At 54.1% G+C, this 19,298-nt stretch overlaps 1 protein-coding gene across 1 annotated transcript; it reads right to left on the reverse strand.

Moving 5' to 3' along the window:
• Positions 1 to 6,430: 6,430 nt before the first annotated feature.
• Positions 6,431 to 18,826, reverse strand: CHIT1 (chitinase 1). Its single transcript, NM_001143797.1, has 11 exons — positions 18,721 to 18,826; positions 17,407 to 17,436; positions 15,001 to 15,202; positions 14,353 to 14,409; positions 12,942 to 13,107; positions 12,619 to 12,743; positions 11,763 to 11,886; positions 9,280 to 9,465; positions 8,853 to 8,966; positions 7,401 to 7,527; positions 6,431 to 6,857 (listed from the first exon to the last, which is right to left on the reverse strand). The coding sequence occupies exons 1-11, from the start codon at positions 18,743 to 18,745 to the stop codon at positions 6,613 to 6,615; spliced, it is 1,401 nt and encodes a 466-aa protein (NP_001137269.1). The 5' UTR covers positions 18,746 to 18,826; the 3' UTR covers positions 6,431 to 6,612.
• Positions 18,827 to 19,298: the final 472 nt, after the last annotated feature.

A 19,298-nucleotide genomic window follows, 5' to 3' on the forward strand; every position in this document is an offset into this window, starting at 1 on the left:
GGGAAGGCATCCTCAGCTAAGCCTGGGCTTCTGGCTGCCTGGCCACGTCAGTTTATTATTGGTCTGGACGACAGCTGGGAATGGCAAGGACTCTCTGGAGGAGGGAATGGGGTGGTGCCGGGGCCTCACTAAGCTCCCAAGATCTCACATGCCATATGGTGAGGGCCGAGGAGGGGAGGGGAATGACAAGAATGTCTGTATGTCGGTATGTCCTCTTTCCCACTCCCATGCTGGACGAAATGAGGCAAGACCCAAAAGAGATTCCGCACTGGGCCTTTGGAAGCGAAGTTTCTCTCCTTGAAACATGTTTGAAAAACACTTGTTGTCTGAATGACTGAATTAATTAAGAGGGATCTGGCTGTTTTCTCCTGGCACCAAGCTCTGAGCATGGGGAAATGGGTTTTACTTACAGCGAGAGACAGTGGACCCAGCACAAGGAGAGCTTGTTTGTAGTAATTCCACACGGGACCAGGTGGCAGCATCGGAGAACATGCTTAGAAAAAGTAGTTGGCTAGACAGCAAGGCATCAAGGCATGGAACAGGGGGTGCCCCACTCCTGATAGAACCCCCTCCACCCACCACTCAGAGGGAGCTTTGTCTAAGCATGTTGCCGTCCTTTCTCATTCTGGATCTCTGGTGGTGCTGCTCCCTCGGCCAGGACCCCTTCCAGTTTTCCCCAGACCTGGTGACAGCAGGCCCCAAGTCAAGGGAGATGCAGGCCTTCCCAGGTGAGGTGGTATTCTAAGGCTTCTGCCTTGTGCAGGGAGGTGGGAGTGAGGGCGGAGGAAGGAAGCAGAGAGAAGTGGAGGAAGCTGGTTTCCCGAGCCTGGACCCCCTGGAGATCCCTGGGGCAATGTGTGGGCTCCCTCAGTGGGAGAAGGTGAGGATAGCACCTCCAGATGAATAACCTTTCTAGGATGCTCATAACTGTCCACGGGACCTTCAACTTTCTGGGTCTGCTCCAGCGACTGCTAGAAAGCTGCAGGTTTACAGCCTGACTTTACCCTCTCCAGGGTCACTTGGCAGGGACAGATGGAAGGGAGAGATGGCCACCAACCTCCCTGACTTTATCTCAAATAAGAGCTCTTACACAGGTAACACGGACACACTGAGTTCTGAGTAAAACCAAAGAAAGTTTTAATGCTGCCCTTACACCTTAGACCCCTGGGGAGGAAGACGGGGATCGGCGGCCTGTGGAGGGGTAAAGACTTTTACCTCTCAACCTACTTAAGGGGATACAGAAAAGGCAATGTAACCCGCAACCACTAAAAGACATTGAATCAGCAGTTACAAATCATCCTCAAAAAAAGCGTCAAGCATTCCTGGTGGCAGCCACCAAACGTTCAAGGAGCAGACTAGTCCTTTGATACAACTCTGTCAGAGAGCGGGAAGAGGGACTCCCTCACCCATTTTACGAGGCCAGCAAACATTGTACCCCAACTCAGTTTACCGTTAGCCTGGGTGACAGCCAGGATGGCAAGGACATCCTAGAGTGTAAAGAAGAAAGCAGGTGGCCCTCTTACGCATTAATAAATGAAGGCAAAATGTGACACACAAAATCAGCCAGATCCGGGAAGGTTCAAGACCTATCAGGACTCGGCTGGATTAATCCTAGGAATGCAAGACAAATTTAACAGAGAAAAATTGATGAATATAATTTACTTCTTTAACAGAATAAAAGCAAAAACCTATTATAAATGAAAACCATTTGACAAAATTCACAGCCCTTCATATGAAAACTCTCAGCCAGCTAGGAATAGAAGGAAACTTCCTTAGTCATAGAAAAGGCATCTACGACAAATCTACAATAAACAGCACACTTAACACAGAATGTTGCAGACAAACCCTCGGGCCAGGAGCAAGAGGAAGGCGCCCACTTTATACACTGCTTTACACACCTCTCTGCTGGAGGGTGCAGCTAGCGCAGTTGGTGAGAAAAACACACAAAGGCATAAGGTTTGGAACAGAAGAAACAAAAGTCACTTGTGTGGATGGTATGATCACCTACACAGAACACTCCGCAGGATAATCATTGAAACTAATAAGAGGGTGGGAGAAGTGGCCGGGCACAAGGTCCACATCCAGACATCAGCAAGATTATCATACACTGGCAACAACTGGTTCATAAACGTAATTTTTAAAAAGGATAAAATTTATAACAGTAATCAAACCTAGGAAATAAGTATAATAAGAGATGTATGACATCTTTAAGAAGAAAATTATTAAAATTTATTGAGATATATTTTAGAAGATATAACTAAGTAAAGAGATATACCATATTTTCAGACTGGGAGACCCAATACCGTAAAGATGTCAATTCTCCCCAAATTGACCTCTAGCTTGAATGTGTGATTGTGATTCTAATCAAAACCTGAACACTGGGGGCCGGCTCCGTGGCCGAGTGGTTAAGTTCGCTTGGATCCCAGGCGCAGACATGGCACCGCTCGTCAGGCCACGTTGAGACAGTGTCCCACATCCCACAACTAGAAGGACCTGCAACTAAGATATACAACTAAGATATACAACTGTGTACAGGGGGGGTTTGGGGAGATAAAGCAGAAAAAAAAAAAGATTGGCAACAGTTGTTAGCCCAGGTGCTAAACTTTAAAAAAAAAAAACCTAAACATAATTTTTAATGCAATTTGGCAGGATGATTCTAACACGTACATGGAGAAGGAAGGACTAAGAATAGCTGAGACATTTCTGAAATGGAGAACACAGTGGAAGGGTTTGTTCTGCTAGACATCAAGACTTATATAGCTTCAGTAATTAAGTCAATGAGTTACCAGGGTAGATGCAGAAAAACAGGTCAAGGAACAGAAAGATATCCATGCATATATAGAAACCTGACTTATTAATGTGAAAGGATAGATTTTTTCAATAAAAGATGCTGGGAAAACTAGTTATCCATATGGTAAAAAACTTGGATTCTACCTCGTAGCATACTCAAACGTCAATTTCAGAAAGATTAAATACTTAAAGAAAAAGAAGTATACACTTTTAGATGACAATATAGGAAAATAAGTTTTGTGTGTGTGTGAGGAAGATTGTCCCTGAGCTAACACCTATTGCCAATCTTCCTCTGCTTTATGTGGGACACAGACACAATGTGGCCTGACGAGTGGTGCTAAGTCCACACCCAGGGCCTGAACCTGTGAACCCCAGGTGGCTGAAGCCGAGCATGTGAACTTAACCACTGCGTCACTGAGCTGGCCCCAGAAAAGAATTTTTTGATCTCAGACTGGAGAAAGATTTCTTCAACAGGATGCAAGAAACACAAATCATAAAGGATAAAATCAGTAAATCTGACTACATTTAAAAAACAACACCTAAAGAGAATGAAAAGCCAAGCCTCGAACTGGGAGAAGATACAGCCAAACCTGTAATTACCAAAGGACTCGTGTTCCGAATGTGTAAAGAACTTCTACATTTCAATAAGAAAAGACAAACAACAGAATAGAAAAAGCAAGAGAGACAACATACTTCTCACAAAAAAACAAACACAAATAGCTTATGACATAGGAAAATTTGCCTAAATAATGAGCAAGTGAGGCAATGCAAGTTTAAACCATAATGAGAGACCATTTTACACCTTTGCAGTTGGTACAAAGTGTGCTGTGGCGATGGTGAGGGTGGGGGCACGGGGAGCTCCGCAGTGGGATGGAAACTTGTACAACCACTTTCGCAAAGTATTCGTCTGCATTTAGTAAAACTGAACTCACACACGCCCCACATCCCACCAATTCCACTCCTGGATGAACACACACGTACCAACAGTCATGTCAGAGGGTTCACAGCAATATCGTTACATTAGGCAAAAACTGGAAACAACTCAAATGCATACTGATAACAGAAGGTATAAACTGTGGTACAGTCATATGATGGAATACTATACAGCAGTGAAAATGAGCGAGTTACAGCTATGTGACACATCAGAAGTCAGCCACAGAAGATACCACACAGTATGTCTCAATTTATATAAGGTTCAAAAACAGGCTAGACCAAACAATATCTTGTTTGGGAATGTCATGGTTGGTAAAACTGTAAGAAAAACGATGGAATAAATAACCAAAATCTAGCCAGAGAAGAGTGGCATTGGGGAGGGCCACATGAATAGTTTCTAAGCTGCTGGTCATGCTCTGTTTCCTGACCTGGATGATGGATTCATAGGAGATACCAAACATACATACTCCAAACACTCTTTTGCCTATGTGGTATATTTCATAGTTGAAACAAAATAAAAACAGTAGAGTTTCAGGGTAGGGTGTGGCACAGATGAAAGCAGGTGATGTGGGGGAAGGGGCCTGTGAGCCCACCAGGAGAGCTGGGTCCCAGCTGGGGGGGGATTTGCCCGGGGTTCCAGCAGGTGTATTAGACACGGTGCTGAATGGTCTGAGCATGCTCAGAGAGAGGGCCAGAGGAGACTTTCCTTTATGGGGTTGAGAGCGGCCACCGCTGTTGGGGACAGTGGCCAGACATTCATGGGTTTCGCCATCACAGCACAAATGAGCCAAAGGTCCTTTCAAACTGTGTTGCCCAAAGCTAAGCAAAACCTAACAATTCAAGCAGCGTCTGCACCTGCCTCAAAGGCTGGCTCCACAGGCGGGTACACCACCTTGTTTGTAAATAAAGTGCCTGGGGGTGGTGGGGCAGTCCAGTGGGTAAAGGGAGAAAGTCTGTTTAAAAAGCAGTAGTTGCTTTGGGGCTGGGGCTCAAACCTCAGAGGAGTGATGGTGGACGTCTGGGGGTCCCATGTGAGAAGCTGGTGTGGCTGAGGTTAATGCTGACAGCTGGGGTACCCTGTCACCAGATGGGGGTGGGATGATAGGGAATGAGACCAGGAGAAGAGACTGGGCCCTAATAATCGGTCTCGATGCTGTGCTGACAATAGGCTTTGTTCTCTGGGCTCGGGAAGCTGTTGGCAGTCCTTATGCACGGGAAGTGACAGGATTAGATCCCTAATTTAGAAAGACCAAGCTGGTCCAGTGTGGGGGTTGGACTGGACGAGAGAGGGGTAGGAGGCCGAGGGACCAGAGAGGAGACTGCTGAGAGTGCTGTTGGCCTGAGCTGAGTTGGGGACCACGTGATGGGAGGGAAGCAGGAGCATGAAGCTGTGGATAAAGCTGGCCCAGATGCCAGAGTTAGTCCTTAGGGGGACTGGCTGTGTGGACACCAACAGGAGAGCTCATTTGGCTACAAGCAGACTGTTTGCTCAATTCTTGATTTATCCGGCCTACAGAAGCACAGAAAGGACTGAGAAGAGAAGAGGGAGGGGGAGCCAGTGCTGCCCTAGGGTGGGCACAGCTAACACGCCCCACTTCCTGCACTGCTCACGGTCAACCCCGGGGAGGGTGACGCCATCTGACAGAGGAGGAGACCAGGTGTCACACGCCCAGTAGGTGGTGGGACCAGAAGTCAGCTCTGTGCCATTGGGGGGCTCAGGCGCCCCTGCAAGGAAACACCCCCCAGACTCCACCTGGAGCAGTTGGGGAGCCTTGTTGGTGGTGACCTCGGAGGAAGGGACATGGGCAGACAGACCTGTGCTCTGGATAGAAGAAGAGCAGATTTAAAAACCCTGAAGATGGGCAGGGTGTGGGAGGGTGGAAGTCTTTGTTATGGGGATCTGGTGCTGGCTGCACTGATGCGAAGGGCCAGATCACTCCTCCGGCCCCAGCTGTCCCCATCCCCAGGGCCTGCCCAAGTCCCACCACAAACCCAAACCAGCCTGTTTGGTTTGGCGAGGGTGCGGCGCGCTGGTCCGTTAGCTTATGTGCAGACTTTCTTCAAATGGAACGACCTGGACTCGACGGACGGCCGCGAGGACAGCTTGGACCACTCCGTCTGTCCAGGGGACCGTGCGCGCATGCTGTCCGGCGCATCTCCGCCCATTCACGCCTCGGTTCTGGACTCAGAACTGGGTTAGAATCAGTTTTCGGTTTAAACACCTGCAAAACGAGGATGACGATTGTCCCTGCCTCATCTGGCAAATGGGAGCAGGGGATGAGACAAAGCGTGTGGAGGGCCTGGAAGGGCTGGACTCAGAGGGCGGGGTCAGTGCGGGGTCCGCATCCTCACATTACGGCCGCGCAGAGCCCAAGGCGGGGAAGCGCTCTTCTCTGCTGCCACCTGGTGTCCATCGTGGGAATAACACCTGAGTGGAGGTCGCCGGGAAGAGCTCTTCTGTCCCCAACGGCTTCTGAGCCGTGAAGAATGTGTCACTCCACCTTGCTCCCCTGGGGCCGTTCCCCAGACGCGGTTGTCTGCGCCCTGTAAGCTGCCCACTGGGGTCTGCGAGACAAGCCCTGGCACACGACCTATGCGTGCCCATGCCACTTCCCCTCTTGGCTCCCTACCTGCCCCAGGGCAGTGCTTGAGCTTACAGTGTGCTCCGAGAGCCTCTGTAGGTCACCACATCTGGGGACAGTGGGATGCGAGCCAGAGATTTATTTTGCAGATAAAAGAGGCAGCCCAAGAGGACCAGAACAAAAGGCATCCAAGGCTGAGAGCAGAAAGCTCCGAAGTGGAGGGACCAGAGAGAGGCCTGCAGGACCCCCGGGGAGAGCTGGGGAGGCAGGTTGTGGCGAGACCTCAGGCTGCGGGGGCCCTGGGGGCTCAACTCCAGCTGCAGCATTTGCAGGAAGAGCTGAACACCAGGCCCCTGGGGCAGCTTTGCTGGAACAGCCTCCCCCCTGCACAGTTGTAGTAGCTGGAGCCGTCCCGAGGGTTGGGGTAGAGCCCATCAGCTCTGCCCTGGCAGAAGGTGTCTTGTCCAAGGCTGGGGCCACCCTTGGGTTCAGAGGGCTGGCCCGGCGCAGGCACTTCATGCTCTGGAGGGCCCAGCGGTCTATGTGGAAGACCTGGGCAAACAGGGAGATTCAGCCAAGACTCCCCCAAGAAATCCCAAACCCATGGGCTCCGAATACAGGCGGCAACTGCTTGCAGGCAGCAGCTCACACCCTCTAGGTGGGGTGCAGCCGGGTGGCAGCCATGCCTTCAGCCACAGCACACACAGCTCAGCAGAAAACACCGGGGCTGCAGGTGTCACGGGCAGGCGATGGCTGCCTGTAAAGCCCAGCCCTGTGCTGGTGAGGCCAGGGGGTCTCACCCCTCACGCCGAGGGCAGACTTTCTCCTTGAGAAGAGAGGAGCAGGCTGTCCCCGGAGGGAAGCCCTGGGTACCAATGCCTCAGGTGGGCATTGCTACAACCAGAAAGAGGAGGAGGAGCGTGGAAAGAGAATCAGCTCAACAGTTTCCTCAGCTCCTGGGGGTGCATGAAATTTGCGACATCATAGCACTGGGGCCAAGTCATTTCCTCTGAAGGAGCCAGGACCTGCAGTTCAGGGATGGGGGTTCATACCCTACCCCCGAATTCTGCCTCTGGTCCCTGGCCCCATACTCACTCAGCTCCAGCTGCAGGGTCTTGATGAGTGGGTATTGGCCCTGGTTACAGAAGGAGCCAGAGAAGTCGTCCATGTCCAGCGCCCAGACCATGGCCCCGCCCAGTCCCTTCTGCTTCAGGTAGCTGACCTATGTGAGGAGCGAGATGCGGGTGGAGGAGCCCAGGGACGCCTGGCCAGGTCAGCCCAGAGCCTGGCTTCCTCATCTAGATGGGGCCTTTTTTTCCCAGCACACCAGGCCCACGAGTGGTCCAGCCTTCCGGCACAGCCCTGGGCTGGGCAGGGCATGAGTCTTCTGGAATCCCCCTGTCCTGACGTAGCCTGGCCTGCGGTGAGGGTGAGGGTGGAGGTATGAGGAGTGGATGGGTGTGTGGGCATCCCTGGGTTGGCAGCCTTAACTTGGCCTTTTCTGGGCTGGGCTTCTGTGGTTGAGGGCACTGTCTGCTTGTCGTCCTGAGTCCCATCACCACAGACAGCCACAAAGCTTCCTCACAGATCTGAATCAGTTCCCTATCTTCACGTCTTCGTCCTCTCCGAGGGCCTACTCACCCTCCACCGGATCCCAGAGGCTTCCTCAGGGTTAGCTGTGTGTTCCCTCAGGTGGGCTTCCCTGTCCCCTAACCCTGCCAGGGGGCCCTGACTCACCCTGGAGCGAGGCTGGGGGTTGGAGGGTGGGGCTGGTCTGGAACCCTTGCTGGCCCCAATCTCCCTCTCCAGCCACCTCCCTTCCCACACCGTGCCCCCTCGGGCTTCCAGCCGTGCGAGCCTATGACTTGTTCTCTTAGTCCATCCTCCGTTTTCCTCTTCACCATGTCTTTGCTCCTGCCGTTTCCTCCCCAGAATGTGCCCTTCTCTGCTTTAGGACTTTCTCAAAGACCTTGCCACCTTGATCCCTTCCCCATGTCCTCCAGCGAGATTGTGCTCCTTCCTCCATTCTCCTGGAGCGCTTTGTCCACACTCTAGAACCTGCTACTGCCTGCGTGACCCCGATGGGAGATACATAGATGACAGGTGCGGGAGCTCCAGACCTTGTGGGGACAGAGGCATGGAAGCAAATAAACGCACTAAGTTTTCAGCCGTCGACATTGGGCAGGAGTGGGGGTCATATAAGTAAATCACAAGGTCTATGATATGAACATGCACCAAATATTGCCATGGACTGAACCAGATGATATGCTCGCTGGGTTTATTTCTCCTCCTCAAATGTCTGTAGAGTTTGTATTTAATAAAATACCAATTCTTTCAAGAGTGCTACTCGGTGTAGAGCAATTTTTTGTCATCGTGTCTTTTCTTAGTCAATAGGTGGTGAAGGCGCAAATGCTGTCACATGGAGATCTGTGAAATGCTGGGATGTTTAGAGACTTGTTGAGGGTGCCCTGAATGCTGTCATTCGATGTTACTGACGGGCCTCGGACCCACCCAGAACCACTCCCTCCCAGTGGGGTTGGGCCTCACCTTGGTTTTGAAGCTCTCCACGTCATCAAAACCCACCCAGTGGTCACCCTGGACAGCGTAGGGCACCTTCTGGTCCTCGATTCTGTGCTCAGTGGCCCCCTTCCAGGAGCAGACCTGTAGGGACAGGGGACACAGCTGGGGAGGAGGTGGGAGGCACTGCAGGCTTCTGTGCCTCCCTCCAAGGGCAGACTGCAGATCAGAAAGTTCCTTTCTGAGGAAGCCTGGAGCATCTATGGGGTTCTAGATTGTGTGACCTAGAACCCTGGATTCAGTGAGGCAGCTGGGCTTAAGGATAAATCAAAAGTGACAGGCGTGGGATGGAACTCACCTGGCCAGAGTTTGCTGTGCCTGGCACCCTCACTCAGATGCTGTGGGAGAAGTAGCCCCTGCCCCCTACGGTACTTGGGGTGGACATGGGCTTTCCTACCTCATAGTAAGCCAGCAGCCCGCCCTCCCTGGTGAAGGGGCCAGGGGTTCCAGGCCCCGTGACTGGGGCCCCCACGCCAGTGTCTGATGAGGAGGCCAGGCTGAAGGAGCGCCCGTAGGTGGGCATGCCCAGGATCAGTTTGTTGGCGGGGGTCCCCTTCTGCAGCCAGTGCTGCACTGCAAAGTCCTGGTGGTAGAGAAGGGGGGCAGGGTTAGTTTTCTTTGCCTTCACCCTGGTTGTGGCCGTCCAAGGCTGGGGGCTCCCGAGGAGCTTCATGGACCCTTTATTTAGGATTCAATTCTGCCCCGTCTTCCCTAGATCCTGTCTTAACCCTCAACTCCAGTGAGAGAAGCTCATGGCACAGTAGCCAAGACCGTGGGCTTTGGAATCAGCCAGCTACTCCCCCGAGCAGATATTTACTGACGGCCCCCAGTGGCCCAGGCCTGTCCTAGATGCTGGAGTACCTGGGTGAACACAGCAGCCAGATCCCTCCTTACTCAGCAACTCATCTGATCTTGCTGAGCCTCAGGCTTCCTGTCTGTAAAGTGGGAACAATAGAAATATCTGTCTAAGGGCGTTACAGGAGTGCAGGGTGTGGTGCGTGAGGAAGGGCCAGCACAGTGCAATAAAGGGCAGCTAATCATAGAGACTCAGGTTGTTTTTCCCTGAGCACAAGGCTAGGGAATTGGGTCTGTTTTCTCTCTTTTCCCCAATGCCTAGAACACTGCTTGACGTTTCCGCGCTCAAATGGAAAGAGCAAGTGGGCTCCCTCATCCGCCTCTGCTCCATGCCTTCCTTCCCCGTCAGAATTCTCGACATGATGCCCCCGGGCCTGTGACGTGAGGAGGCGCCCAGCGTGGGCGTGTGGCATAAAGGGACGATGGAGATTCCTCCTCAGGATGACGGGCTCGCTTCCCCCAAGAAGTACCCCGTCTGAGTCTTGGTCCTCTCTCAGCACTGTGGTGAAGAACAGCTTTCACTGTATTCATTTGTTTTTGTTTTGTTTTGCTGGTCTGCCTGATTTATCTTGGCTCAGACTGGAGCTTTCTGAGGGCAGAGGGCAGGGCCCCTGCTATGCGCTGTGGCTCCTGTGTGCGAGTTGGGAAGTCACCTCTCCGGCCAGAAGCATCCCCAGCAGCACGGTAGGGAGAGCTGAGGCCTCTTTGTAGGAATGGAGGGCACGGTGCCGGGGGGGACTTCAGCCCTAGCTGCTCAGCTGAATGTCGTGTGTGTCCCACCAGGCTGGGCTGGCCGCCCCCTGGGGACCCACACAGTTTCGGAGTGGGGGTGGAGGGGCGGGGCTCATGTGAAAGAGGGGTGCCTCACTCAAGCTCCCGAAGAGGTGACTGTATTCCTGGAGGAGCCGCCGAAGTCCGGGGTGTTCCACCAGCTGATGCACAGAGAGGGGTGTTCCACCCAGCTGATGCACAGAGAGGGGGGCTCCACCCAGCTGATGCACAGAGAGGGGGGCTCCACCAGCTGATGCACAGAGAGGGGTGTTCCACCAGCTGATGCACAGAGAGGGGGGCTCCACCCAGCTGATGCACAGAGAGGGGTGTTCCACCCAGCTGATGCACAGAGAGAGGTGTTCCACCCAGCTGATGCACAGAGAGGGGTGTTCCACCCAGCTGATGCACAGAGAGGGGTGTTCCACCCAGCTGATGCACAGAGAGGGGTGTTCCACCCAGCTGATGCACAGAGAGGGGTGTTCCACCCAGCTGATGCACAGAGAGGGGGGCTCTACCCAGCTGATGCACAGAGAGGGGGGCTCCACCCAGCTGATGCACAGAGAGGGGGGCTCTACCCAGCTGATGCACAGAGAGGGGGGCTCCACCCAGCTGATGCACAGAGAGGGGTGTTCCACCCAGCTGATGCACAGAGAGGGGGCTCCTCAAGACTGTAAAGCAGTTCAATTCAGGCCTTTTTGTTCTTCTTTACTTTTAAGATATCATTGGGGCTCATAAGAAGCGTCCAGCCTACTCAGTGAGGGAGAGTTGTGCAGGAGGCCCCAGCCCGCCCCAGTCTAAACCAGCCCTGCCCTTTCCAGAGGCTGGGGTCAGGGCAGGGCGGTTCTGCCCTGAGTGACACCCACTGAGACGTTCTCAACTAGGGAAAGCTCCCATCTCAGAAAGCACCTTCCGGAAGGTCCACTCAGTGACTGGGAGCAAAAGGTCACCCACTGTCTTGAAGGAAATGGGATGAGTGTGTGTGACATAGCAGGAGCCGTTGTGACTGGGAACTCAGAAAGAGTCACTGGCTGGCTGTGTCCAATACCAGCCGGAGCGCCACTCAGCAGCAGCACGGAACAGGAAAAGAAAACAACCAGCACTGAAGAAACAGACACTCTGGCTTCTTGGGGCCGGGCTGGGCTTCCTGCTTTTTTTTCCACCACGTTCCTTGAGACTCAAAAGAGGCCACTTGGCAGGGCCTGCGGAATGGGAGTCCCCTCATCCCCCGGCCACTTCATCCCCCCGGCCACTCACCACGTTGAGCTCAGCCGCTGCCCCGCTCTCTCCCTGCCTCCTGTAGAGGGGGCTGTTGTGTCCTGTGGTCCTCTCCCAGGAGCCATGGAAGTCGTAGGCCATAAGGCTGATGAAATCCAGGTTCCTTCGGGAGGCACGGAAAAAGGGGTGAGGGGCTAGTGAGCAGGCAGAGCCCTCCCCCTCCCCGCTCCTTTGGCCCCAGCGTGTGGCCTGGGAGGGACCTGATGGGAAGAGAGGGGGCTGCAGGCTCCTCTGGCTCTGTGACACAGGCAGCACTCCCAGTCAGCCCCCCATTTGTGAGGCTGTTCTTGCTTAGACGGTGAGGTTGGCGCAACAGTCTTTAGCATCTGCCCCCAGCTGTCCCCTCAGCACCCTCAGGATCAATTCCACCCAGGACACCTCCAGCTATTTTGCCACTTTGGAGGGAAATCCAGCTCAGTGTCTCCGGACTTCAGTGCGCACATCAATCAGTCACCTGGGACTCTCCCTGTGGGGCTGGTTCCGAGTCAGGGGGCCTGGGGGCCCTCATTTCTAACAGGCGCCCAGGTCCACACTCATCCTCTGGGAGATGCTGGGGCTTCAGTTCACTCCTCATCCCCCTCCCCCGCACCCCCCTTTAATCCTGAGTTCCCAAGGACAAGGACAAGGGCCAAAGCGGAGGGAATCTGGAGTGTGGAGCAGCAGACACACTGAGCAAATCCTTCCTGGGTTTGCCGGTGGAGGGGAGGGGCTTTCCCCAGGTGACACCTCGCAGTTGAACCCCTGCTCTGCTCCTGGAAGCTCAGCTGGCCCGGGCCCCTCCCATCCCAGAGAACAGGGGGTCCACGCCTGTGGTCCTCGCTTGTCTGAGACTCACTGGGCAATTCTGTCCACCTCGTAGCCGGCATCCACGTAGGCCCGCCCCGCCGGGACGGCCGCGCTCAGAAGGAGGCGCTCCTTCCCCGAGGCCTGGGCTTCCTGCTGGAAGGCGTTGGTCAGCTCCTGTGGGACAGCTCAGAGTGAGCACAGTGGAGGCACCATGCCGGCCCCTGCGAGCCCCCATGGATGATTGCTCTCGGGAGCCTGAGAACCGACAGCAGGGCTGGTCTGTGCCATGTAAACCTATGAAATATGCGTCATGGGGGGCCACGGCTCTGGACCCCTGGCCGACTGGGTGACCCCTACCCCACCCAGCCACACCTGCACCAGGGCTGTGAAGCGCTGCTTGTCCGAAGGGGGGCTGCCCCGGCTCCCCGGGTACTCCCAGTCCAGGTCAAGGCCGTCAAAGTCATACTTGCGCAGAAACTTGATGGCCGAGTTGATGAAGGTCTGACGGTTTTCGGCTGTGGCCACCATATCTGTGAACCTGTGGGTGACGAAAGGCAGTGTGGGACTGCCTTGCACAGGGCAGCGGGCCCCTCTCTCCTCAGAGAAAGTGAGAAGCTGCTTGGAATATTGGGGCTTGGCTGTCAGGCCAGGAGGGCGCTGGCAGGGCTGCTCACGTGCTGGTGAGTCATGAGCCTGGCCAGGGAGAAGGGACCACCTAGAGGTGTGTCCTGCCCCCAGACGGCATCACTGGGGGCACACTGACTCGCCAGGAGCCCTGAGCCAGAGCTAGCTGTCACCCTCTAGGAGGAAGAAGAATCCGTTTCTCAGATGAAGAGGGAAGAGGCGAGGGTCGGGCAGTTCGGGGGCTGCTGCTCTTGCTCCCTGTGTTTTAACCTGGTCACCCTCCTTCTAGCTCGCGGTTGTAGGATGCTGTGCGCTCTGACTGTTACTAGTTCAGGGCTCTTGCCCCAGGAGCCACCTCCCCACGTTCTCCTTCCTCAGCATCCCCAGGAGAAGTCCCTGGACTTTGGGGGGGGCCTTGAGATTTTTATAGACTGATCCTATTTTATTTTTTATTAATTTATTAATTTAATTAACAGCAGCAGTTCTTAAGTGGGGTGTCTGCCTAGGAACCCCAGCATATCAATGAAAAATCAGTGCGTGAGCAGTATTTTGGGAAGGTGGCTCATAAATTTCGTCAGGTTCTTAAAAGGTCTCATGATCCAAAAATGTCTTGGAAAGAGGTTTAGAACTTTGGGAACCATATTTCCTGGACTTTCTAGGAAAAGTCTAGTCCCCAAAATACCATTCCATTGCCTCCATAAATCATCAAAAATGTCTTAGAAATGCCAATATTTTGGCATCCAAGCTCAACTTCACAGACTGCCTTTGACGCCTAGAAGAATTCTGGGACAAAGTATCCTGTTTCAGAGCTCGGGAAACATAGACACTGTGTGTCGTCTGGGATTAGCTGGGACCCTCCTTCTACCCATTTCGTGGAGGAAGAGACTGAGGCCTGGAAAGAGGTCAGAATCTCCGTGCTGCATTCGGATCCTGCACTCCTGGCAAGACTGGATGGATAGTGGCTCGGAGCTCAGCCCCCTCCTCTGCCCTCCCCGTGAGGCATTGAGAACTGGGAAGGAAAGTCAGCTCTCAGCATCCAGATCCCCTCCCATACCCCTCACCATGGCCACACCTTGGCCTGGCCTGAGTCCCTGACCAGGGCTCTCTCTGGCCAGTGAGCTGGTTTGTACCCAGTGGCTCTGCCACACAGTCAACTCACTTCTGAGTGCCGAAGTTCCAGCCCCCGATGGCCAGCAGAGTCTTCAGCTGCGGATTCCTGGGAAATGCAAGAGAAGTGCCCGAATTCACCCCGCCAGCTCCCAGGGCTCACCTCCCTGACCGCAAGGAGCTGGTGGCGCCCTGGTGGGGCTGATGGGGTAGGCGTCAGGGAGGCGTGATTCTCCGTGTGCAGAGCTGCACCGGGGAAGCTCTAGACTGGGAAGGGAGAGACATGTTCCTGCCTTCCAGGACCTGCCGTCTGGCTGGGGAGACGCACACACAAGGAGTTCAGGAAGTGAGGGGTCAGGGCAGGTCCTCAGAGAGGCTTCGTCAAGTGGTGAAAACACTTGAGCTGGAGAATGGATAGATTTTAGGAGGGAGAAGGGCACTGGTTCCCGGCATAGGGAAACCGTTTCACAGTCCAGAGCCCACTTGGATCTAACCTGGAAGGGCCCTTAAGGAGTCCTGTCTACCCCCACCTCTTCCATCTATGCACAGGAAAGCCCAGAGAGTGGCTGCGACTTGCCCTAAGCGACACAGCAGGTCTGTGTGGCTGGATTGCAGTTGGGAGCGGGGTGCGGGGCGGGGGGGAAGATTTCTGGCTCTGCCTTCTCCAGTTCCCCCTCCCCCATCCCCCACCGCAGCTCACATCTTCCTCAGGCCATTGAACTCCTGGTAGAGCGTCTTGTCATTCCACTCGATGGAGCTGAGCTGGTGATTGTTCATGCCGGCAAAGGCGTAGATGAGGTGGGTGCACAGACTGGGATTCACGTCCTTGGGCAGGAAGCGAGCGGGCCCCTGTCTGTACTGGGCCCAGTTGGTGAAGTAGCAGACCAGCTTCGCAGCAGAGCCTGGCCCGTTGGGGAAAAGAAAAGAAATGGCGGTCAGAAGGACCAGCTGGGACTGGCGCCCTCTGCCTGGGGACAGAAACTCCTTGTGCCACAGGGCGTTAAACACTTAAACACGGCCCTTCATCTGCTGCAGGCAGGAGGCTGAAATTGCAAAGCATGGCTTGGCATACTTCGGAATGTTAATTAAAATGCAAATACATGAAGTGGCAGAGAGGAGGCCCCAGCTCAGTGTTTGGGTTTTGTTTTTCTCTTGATTTAGAGGTTTGCGTTGACTTGTCATCTCTTGTAGAGAATTTGTGTTGATGGACATCACTGATAAAATGCTAATAAAGGCCTTATTTCATCCAGGAAAAAGTAGCTTGTTTCTGGCATCCCCTACAGACTAGGAAGACTCTCTGGGGAGGGCCTCTGTTCCCAGACGGGGTGGTCTTGCAGTGATGGCCCCCACCATGGTCAGTGCTATGCTAGGGTGACCGGAACACCAGGAAGCAAGCACACTAGTCTTCATTCCCACATCTGCCAGGAAGGCACTTGGGGCCCATCCCCTTCAGCCTCTGCCCAGGGGTCCCCATCTGAAGATGACTCTGGGTCTCTTCCAGCCTCGCATTCTTCCATGGTGTGGTTTGTGTGGGCCGACATTTTATGCCAGAAACTTGGCTGAATGGTGAGTTTGGACTGGATCCCATCTGTGGCTGGTGTCTGGACCCTGGGACTTGCCCTTGCCCCTGGTGGGGGGAGGGTCTCTCTGTGCTCCCCTCCAGCATCCCTCTGGCCAGTGAGAGGGCCGGGTGGGGGAGGGGTGCAGAGTGGCTACAGGAGGGTCTGTGGGGACCCAGAGCACGAGGGGCTGGCTGAGACTCCCCTGGGCACCCAGATGGAGCTCTGGGGTGGTCACTGGCCCTAACCAGAGGTCACTCAGTAGTAGAGCTGGCCGTTAGGAGCTGAGGGTATAGCCTGCTGTGATATAGGAGGAGGATTGGTGGACTCCCCAAACCAGAAGAAGGAAGGAGGGGATTAACCCTGAGAACACATCTCTGGGACCGTCTAGGAGGAGCCAGGAGGCTCTTCTCACACCATATCCTGTCGTACGCGATCAAAGATCACGCACGGATTTTCCTACTGTAGAGGCAATGAAGTGTGGTGGTGAAGAGCAGGCACTCTGGAATTTCAATGCCTGAGCTGAAATCCCAACTCTGCAACTTACCAGCCTGGTCACTCAGCTTCCTCCTCTGTGAATGGGGACAATCATTGTTCCTCCCTTACAGGACCATTGTGTGGACAAAGAGTTGATCTATGCAAAACACTCAGAACAGTGCTGACAGAGAGTCAGCTCTGCTCTAAGCACTTTGCATATATTACCCCTTCGTCCACACAGAGCTCTACTATAGATCTCTCTCTCTATATCATACTATAGACCATATGGTATATGGTGTGTGCCCAGAAACAGCTTGGACTAAAACTTTGTGGGAAATCTTCAACATGTATCTTCCCCATATTTGTTATTTCTGTGGCCTCTGGCTGTCGCTCTGGTGAGACCAAGAGGGGGAATGTGTGTTCAGTGCCACAGCTCAGCCTCACGACAGGTCCGAGGGCCGGGCCTCCTGGGGCCTTGATGCACAGGGACTGGAGTCGGGTAGGAGGGAACCCGGACACCCAGGCTACTTGCAGATCCCTGGAGAGCTCTCTTTTGTCCAACACAAGGAGCCTCCTGGCTTCCCGAGCCCTACATGCCATCAGTTCAGTGGACACGGGAGTGCACATGCTGTCCTGGCTGAGCTAAGAGGCTAGGGTATGGAGCTGGCTAAGACCGAGGCTACCATACCTCCAGGAGCTCGGGGTCTGTTGGGGGAAGACCCTCAAGCCCGTTGTTAGAAACACTGATGCATACTGTCAACTGTGTTCAGGCGTTGAGCTTGGAGTAAGTGACCCCAGGAAAGTCCTGAGAGAGGCTGACGTTTAAGCTGGCCCCATGGACATGCGGGAGCTCAGCTAGTGGGTGAGGGCACAAGAACCTTACTGGAAGAAGGGACAGCAGGGCCATCATGGGGACAAGGACACTAGTGGGGGGCTGTGCTTTGGAGGAGAGTCCCCACTGAAACTGGCAAGAGCTCCTGGGGCGGGGTGGGGTGAGTAAGTTGGGGAGAGAGAGAGCAGGGAAGGGGCTGACGGAGTCGATGGCCAGCCTCAAGGAAGGTGCCACTTACCCCATTGGATCACCAGCAGGACCATCAAACCTGAAGCAGGGAGAGAAGGCAGAGGTCATGAGTCACCCTCCCCTTCCCAGGCCCTGTCGGCCGTGGAAGCACAGGAGGTGGAGGTGGTGGTGGGGGGGGCTCTGGATGTTTTCCTGAAAACCAAGCTTCCTCTACCCAGAAGGGACCCAGGAGGGCACTGTGTCCATCTCTTCACCCAGGCCGCATGGCAGGGGCCCCTCCCTGGCCTGGGCTGATGGAGGTATTCATGAGCTGAGGCTGCTACCTCTAGAGCATCAGTGGAGGGCCATGTGGATCTAGGAAGATTCTAGGAAAACCACTGACTTGTGAGGGATTCACAGAGAAAGTTTCTCTTTGGAAAGGAGAAGAAAATCTGTTCTAGGAGGGCCGGCCCCGTGGCCAAGTGATTAAGTTTGTGTGCTCTGCTTTGGCGGCCCAGGGTTTCACCAGTTTGGATCCTGGGCGCAGACATGGCACTGCTCGTCAGGCCATGTTGAGGCGGCATCCCACATGCCACAACTAGAAGGACTCACAACTAAATAAAATATACAACTATATACTGGGGGAATTTGGGGAGAAAAAGCAGAAAAAAAAAAGAAAAAAGATTGGCAACTTTGTTAGCTCAGGTGCCAATCTTAAAAAAAAAAAAGAAAAAATCTGTTCTGGGGCTGGAAAGAGCCCCTTTGGAAGGGCTTGGCCAGGAGATCCATCTCCCCGCAAGGCTTCTGTGCATCCTGCTACTTTCCCACCACACCTCAAAGGCACTGGCTGAGTTGCCAACATCCTTGGAGAACCAGGATTTGGCAGGGCTCCTTAAAAAGAATTGATCTCACTTTTCTGGTGACCTTGGATTTTCCCATCAACCTAATAAAACTGGCATGAAAATTTGCAAGGACACCCAGGATCGTGGCCCCCAGGTTGCCCTCTTGCAGGACAACCAGCATGGGGTTGGCAGTGGGCACCTCTTGGGTAAAGCCAAAAGTCGGGGCCTCAGAGCACAGGAAAGACGACTCCCCAGTGCAGGGGCTCACTGACGCTGGGCTTCCAGGACAGAAGGAGGAAAAGCCATTTTCAGCCTTTTGAGAAAAGCCTTTCCTTGCAACACAAAGCCCCAAGGGGACCCCACAGGAATGGGAATTGAGGGACTGCCAGCCAAGTGGCAGAGGGAGGGCGGGGCTGACGGTCCCAAGTTCTCCTGTATGCCCTGCTTCCTTGCAGAAAGCACCGAGGAGCCATTTACTGTGCACACCCCACTTCCCCGCAGCTTCAGCCCCAAGCCCTCCCTCCCAGATGATGCCCACTCACCTGCCCAGGCCGCGGACCTCGCCATGGTGCTGGCCTGGTGACACTCCAGCCCAGGCAACCAGCTCTCTGGGTTCTACCCTCCTTTTATCAGCGGCCCTGTCCCACTGCAGTCTGCTGTGCTGAAATCAGGCAGGGAGAGGGAGGAGACAGGGGCTGGGCCATGATGTGGAGTGCTAGGGTGTCAAGTGGCATGGGTTGGGCAAAGCTGACACAATGGCCTTTAGCAATTCTTGGTTTTCTGGAACAATCACAGGATGTGAACTTGCTCTCAGCCTTGCCAAACTGGGAGGCAGAGAGAGGGAGGTGGGCAGTGTTTCTAAACCTTCTGCTGACAGGCATGATCCTGACCTCTTTGTGTGGGTTTGTGAGGACCACGAGTGCCCGAAAACTTAATGGACCTTGGAGGAGGAGAAATGACTCACCAGACCAGCTTGCTGGCTTCTCCACAGCCCCCTCTGAGGCTCAGCTGCCCCCTCTGGAAGATAAAGGGGCTGCAAATATGGATGTTTCTCGAGAGTAATATTTTTATTACTATTCACATGATGGTAACATTTTTGTTCCTATTCACAGGATAGTAA

This window comes from Equus caballus, chromosome 30 (assembly GCF_041296265.1).
Source record: "Equus caballus isolate H_3958 breed thoroughbred chromosome 30, TB-T2T, whole genome shotgun sequence".
Classification (NCBI taxonomy): domain Eukaryota; kingdom Metazoa; phylum Chordata; class Mammalia; order Perissodactyla; family Equidae; genus Equus; species Equus caballus.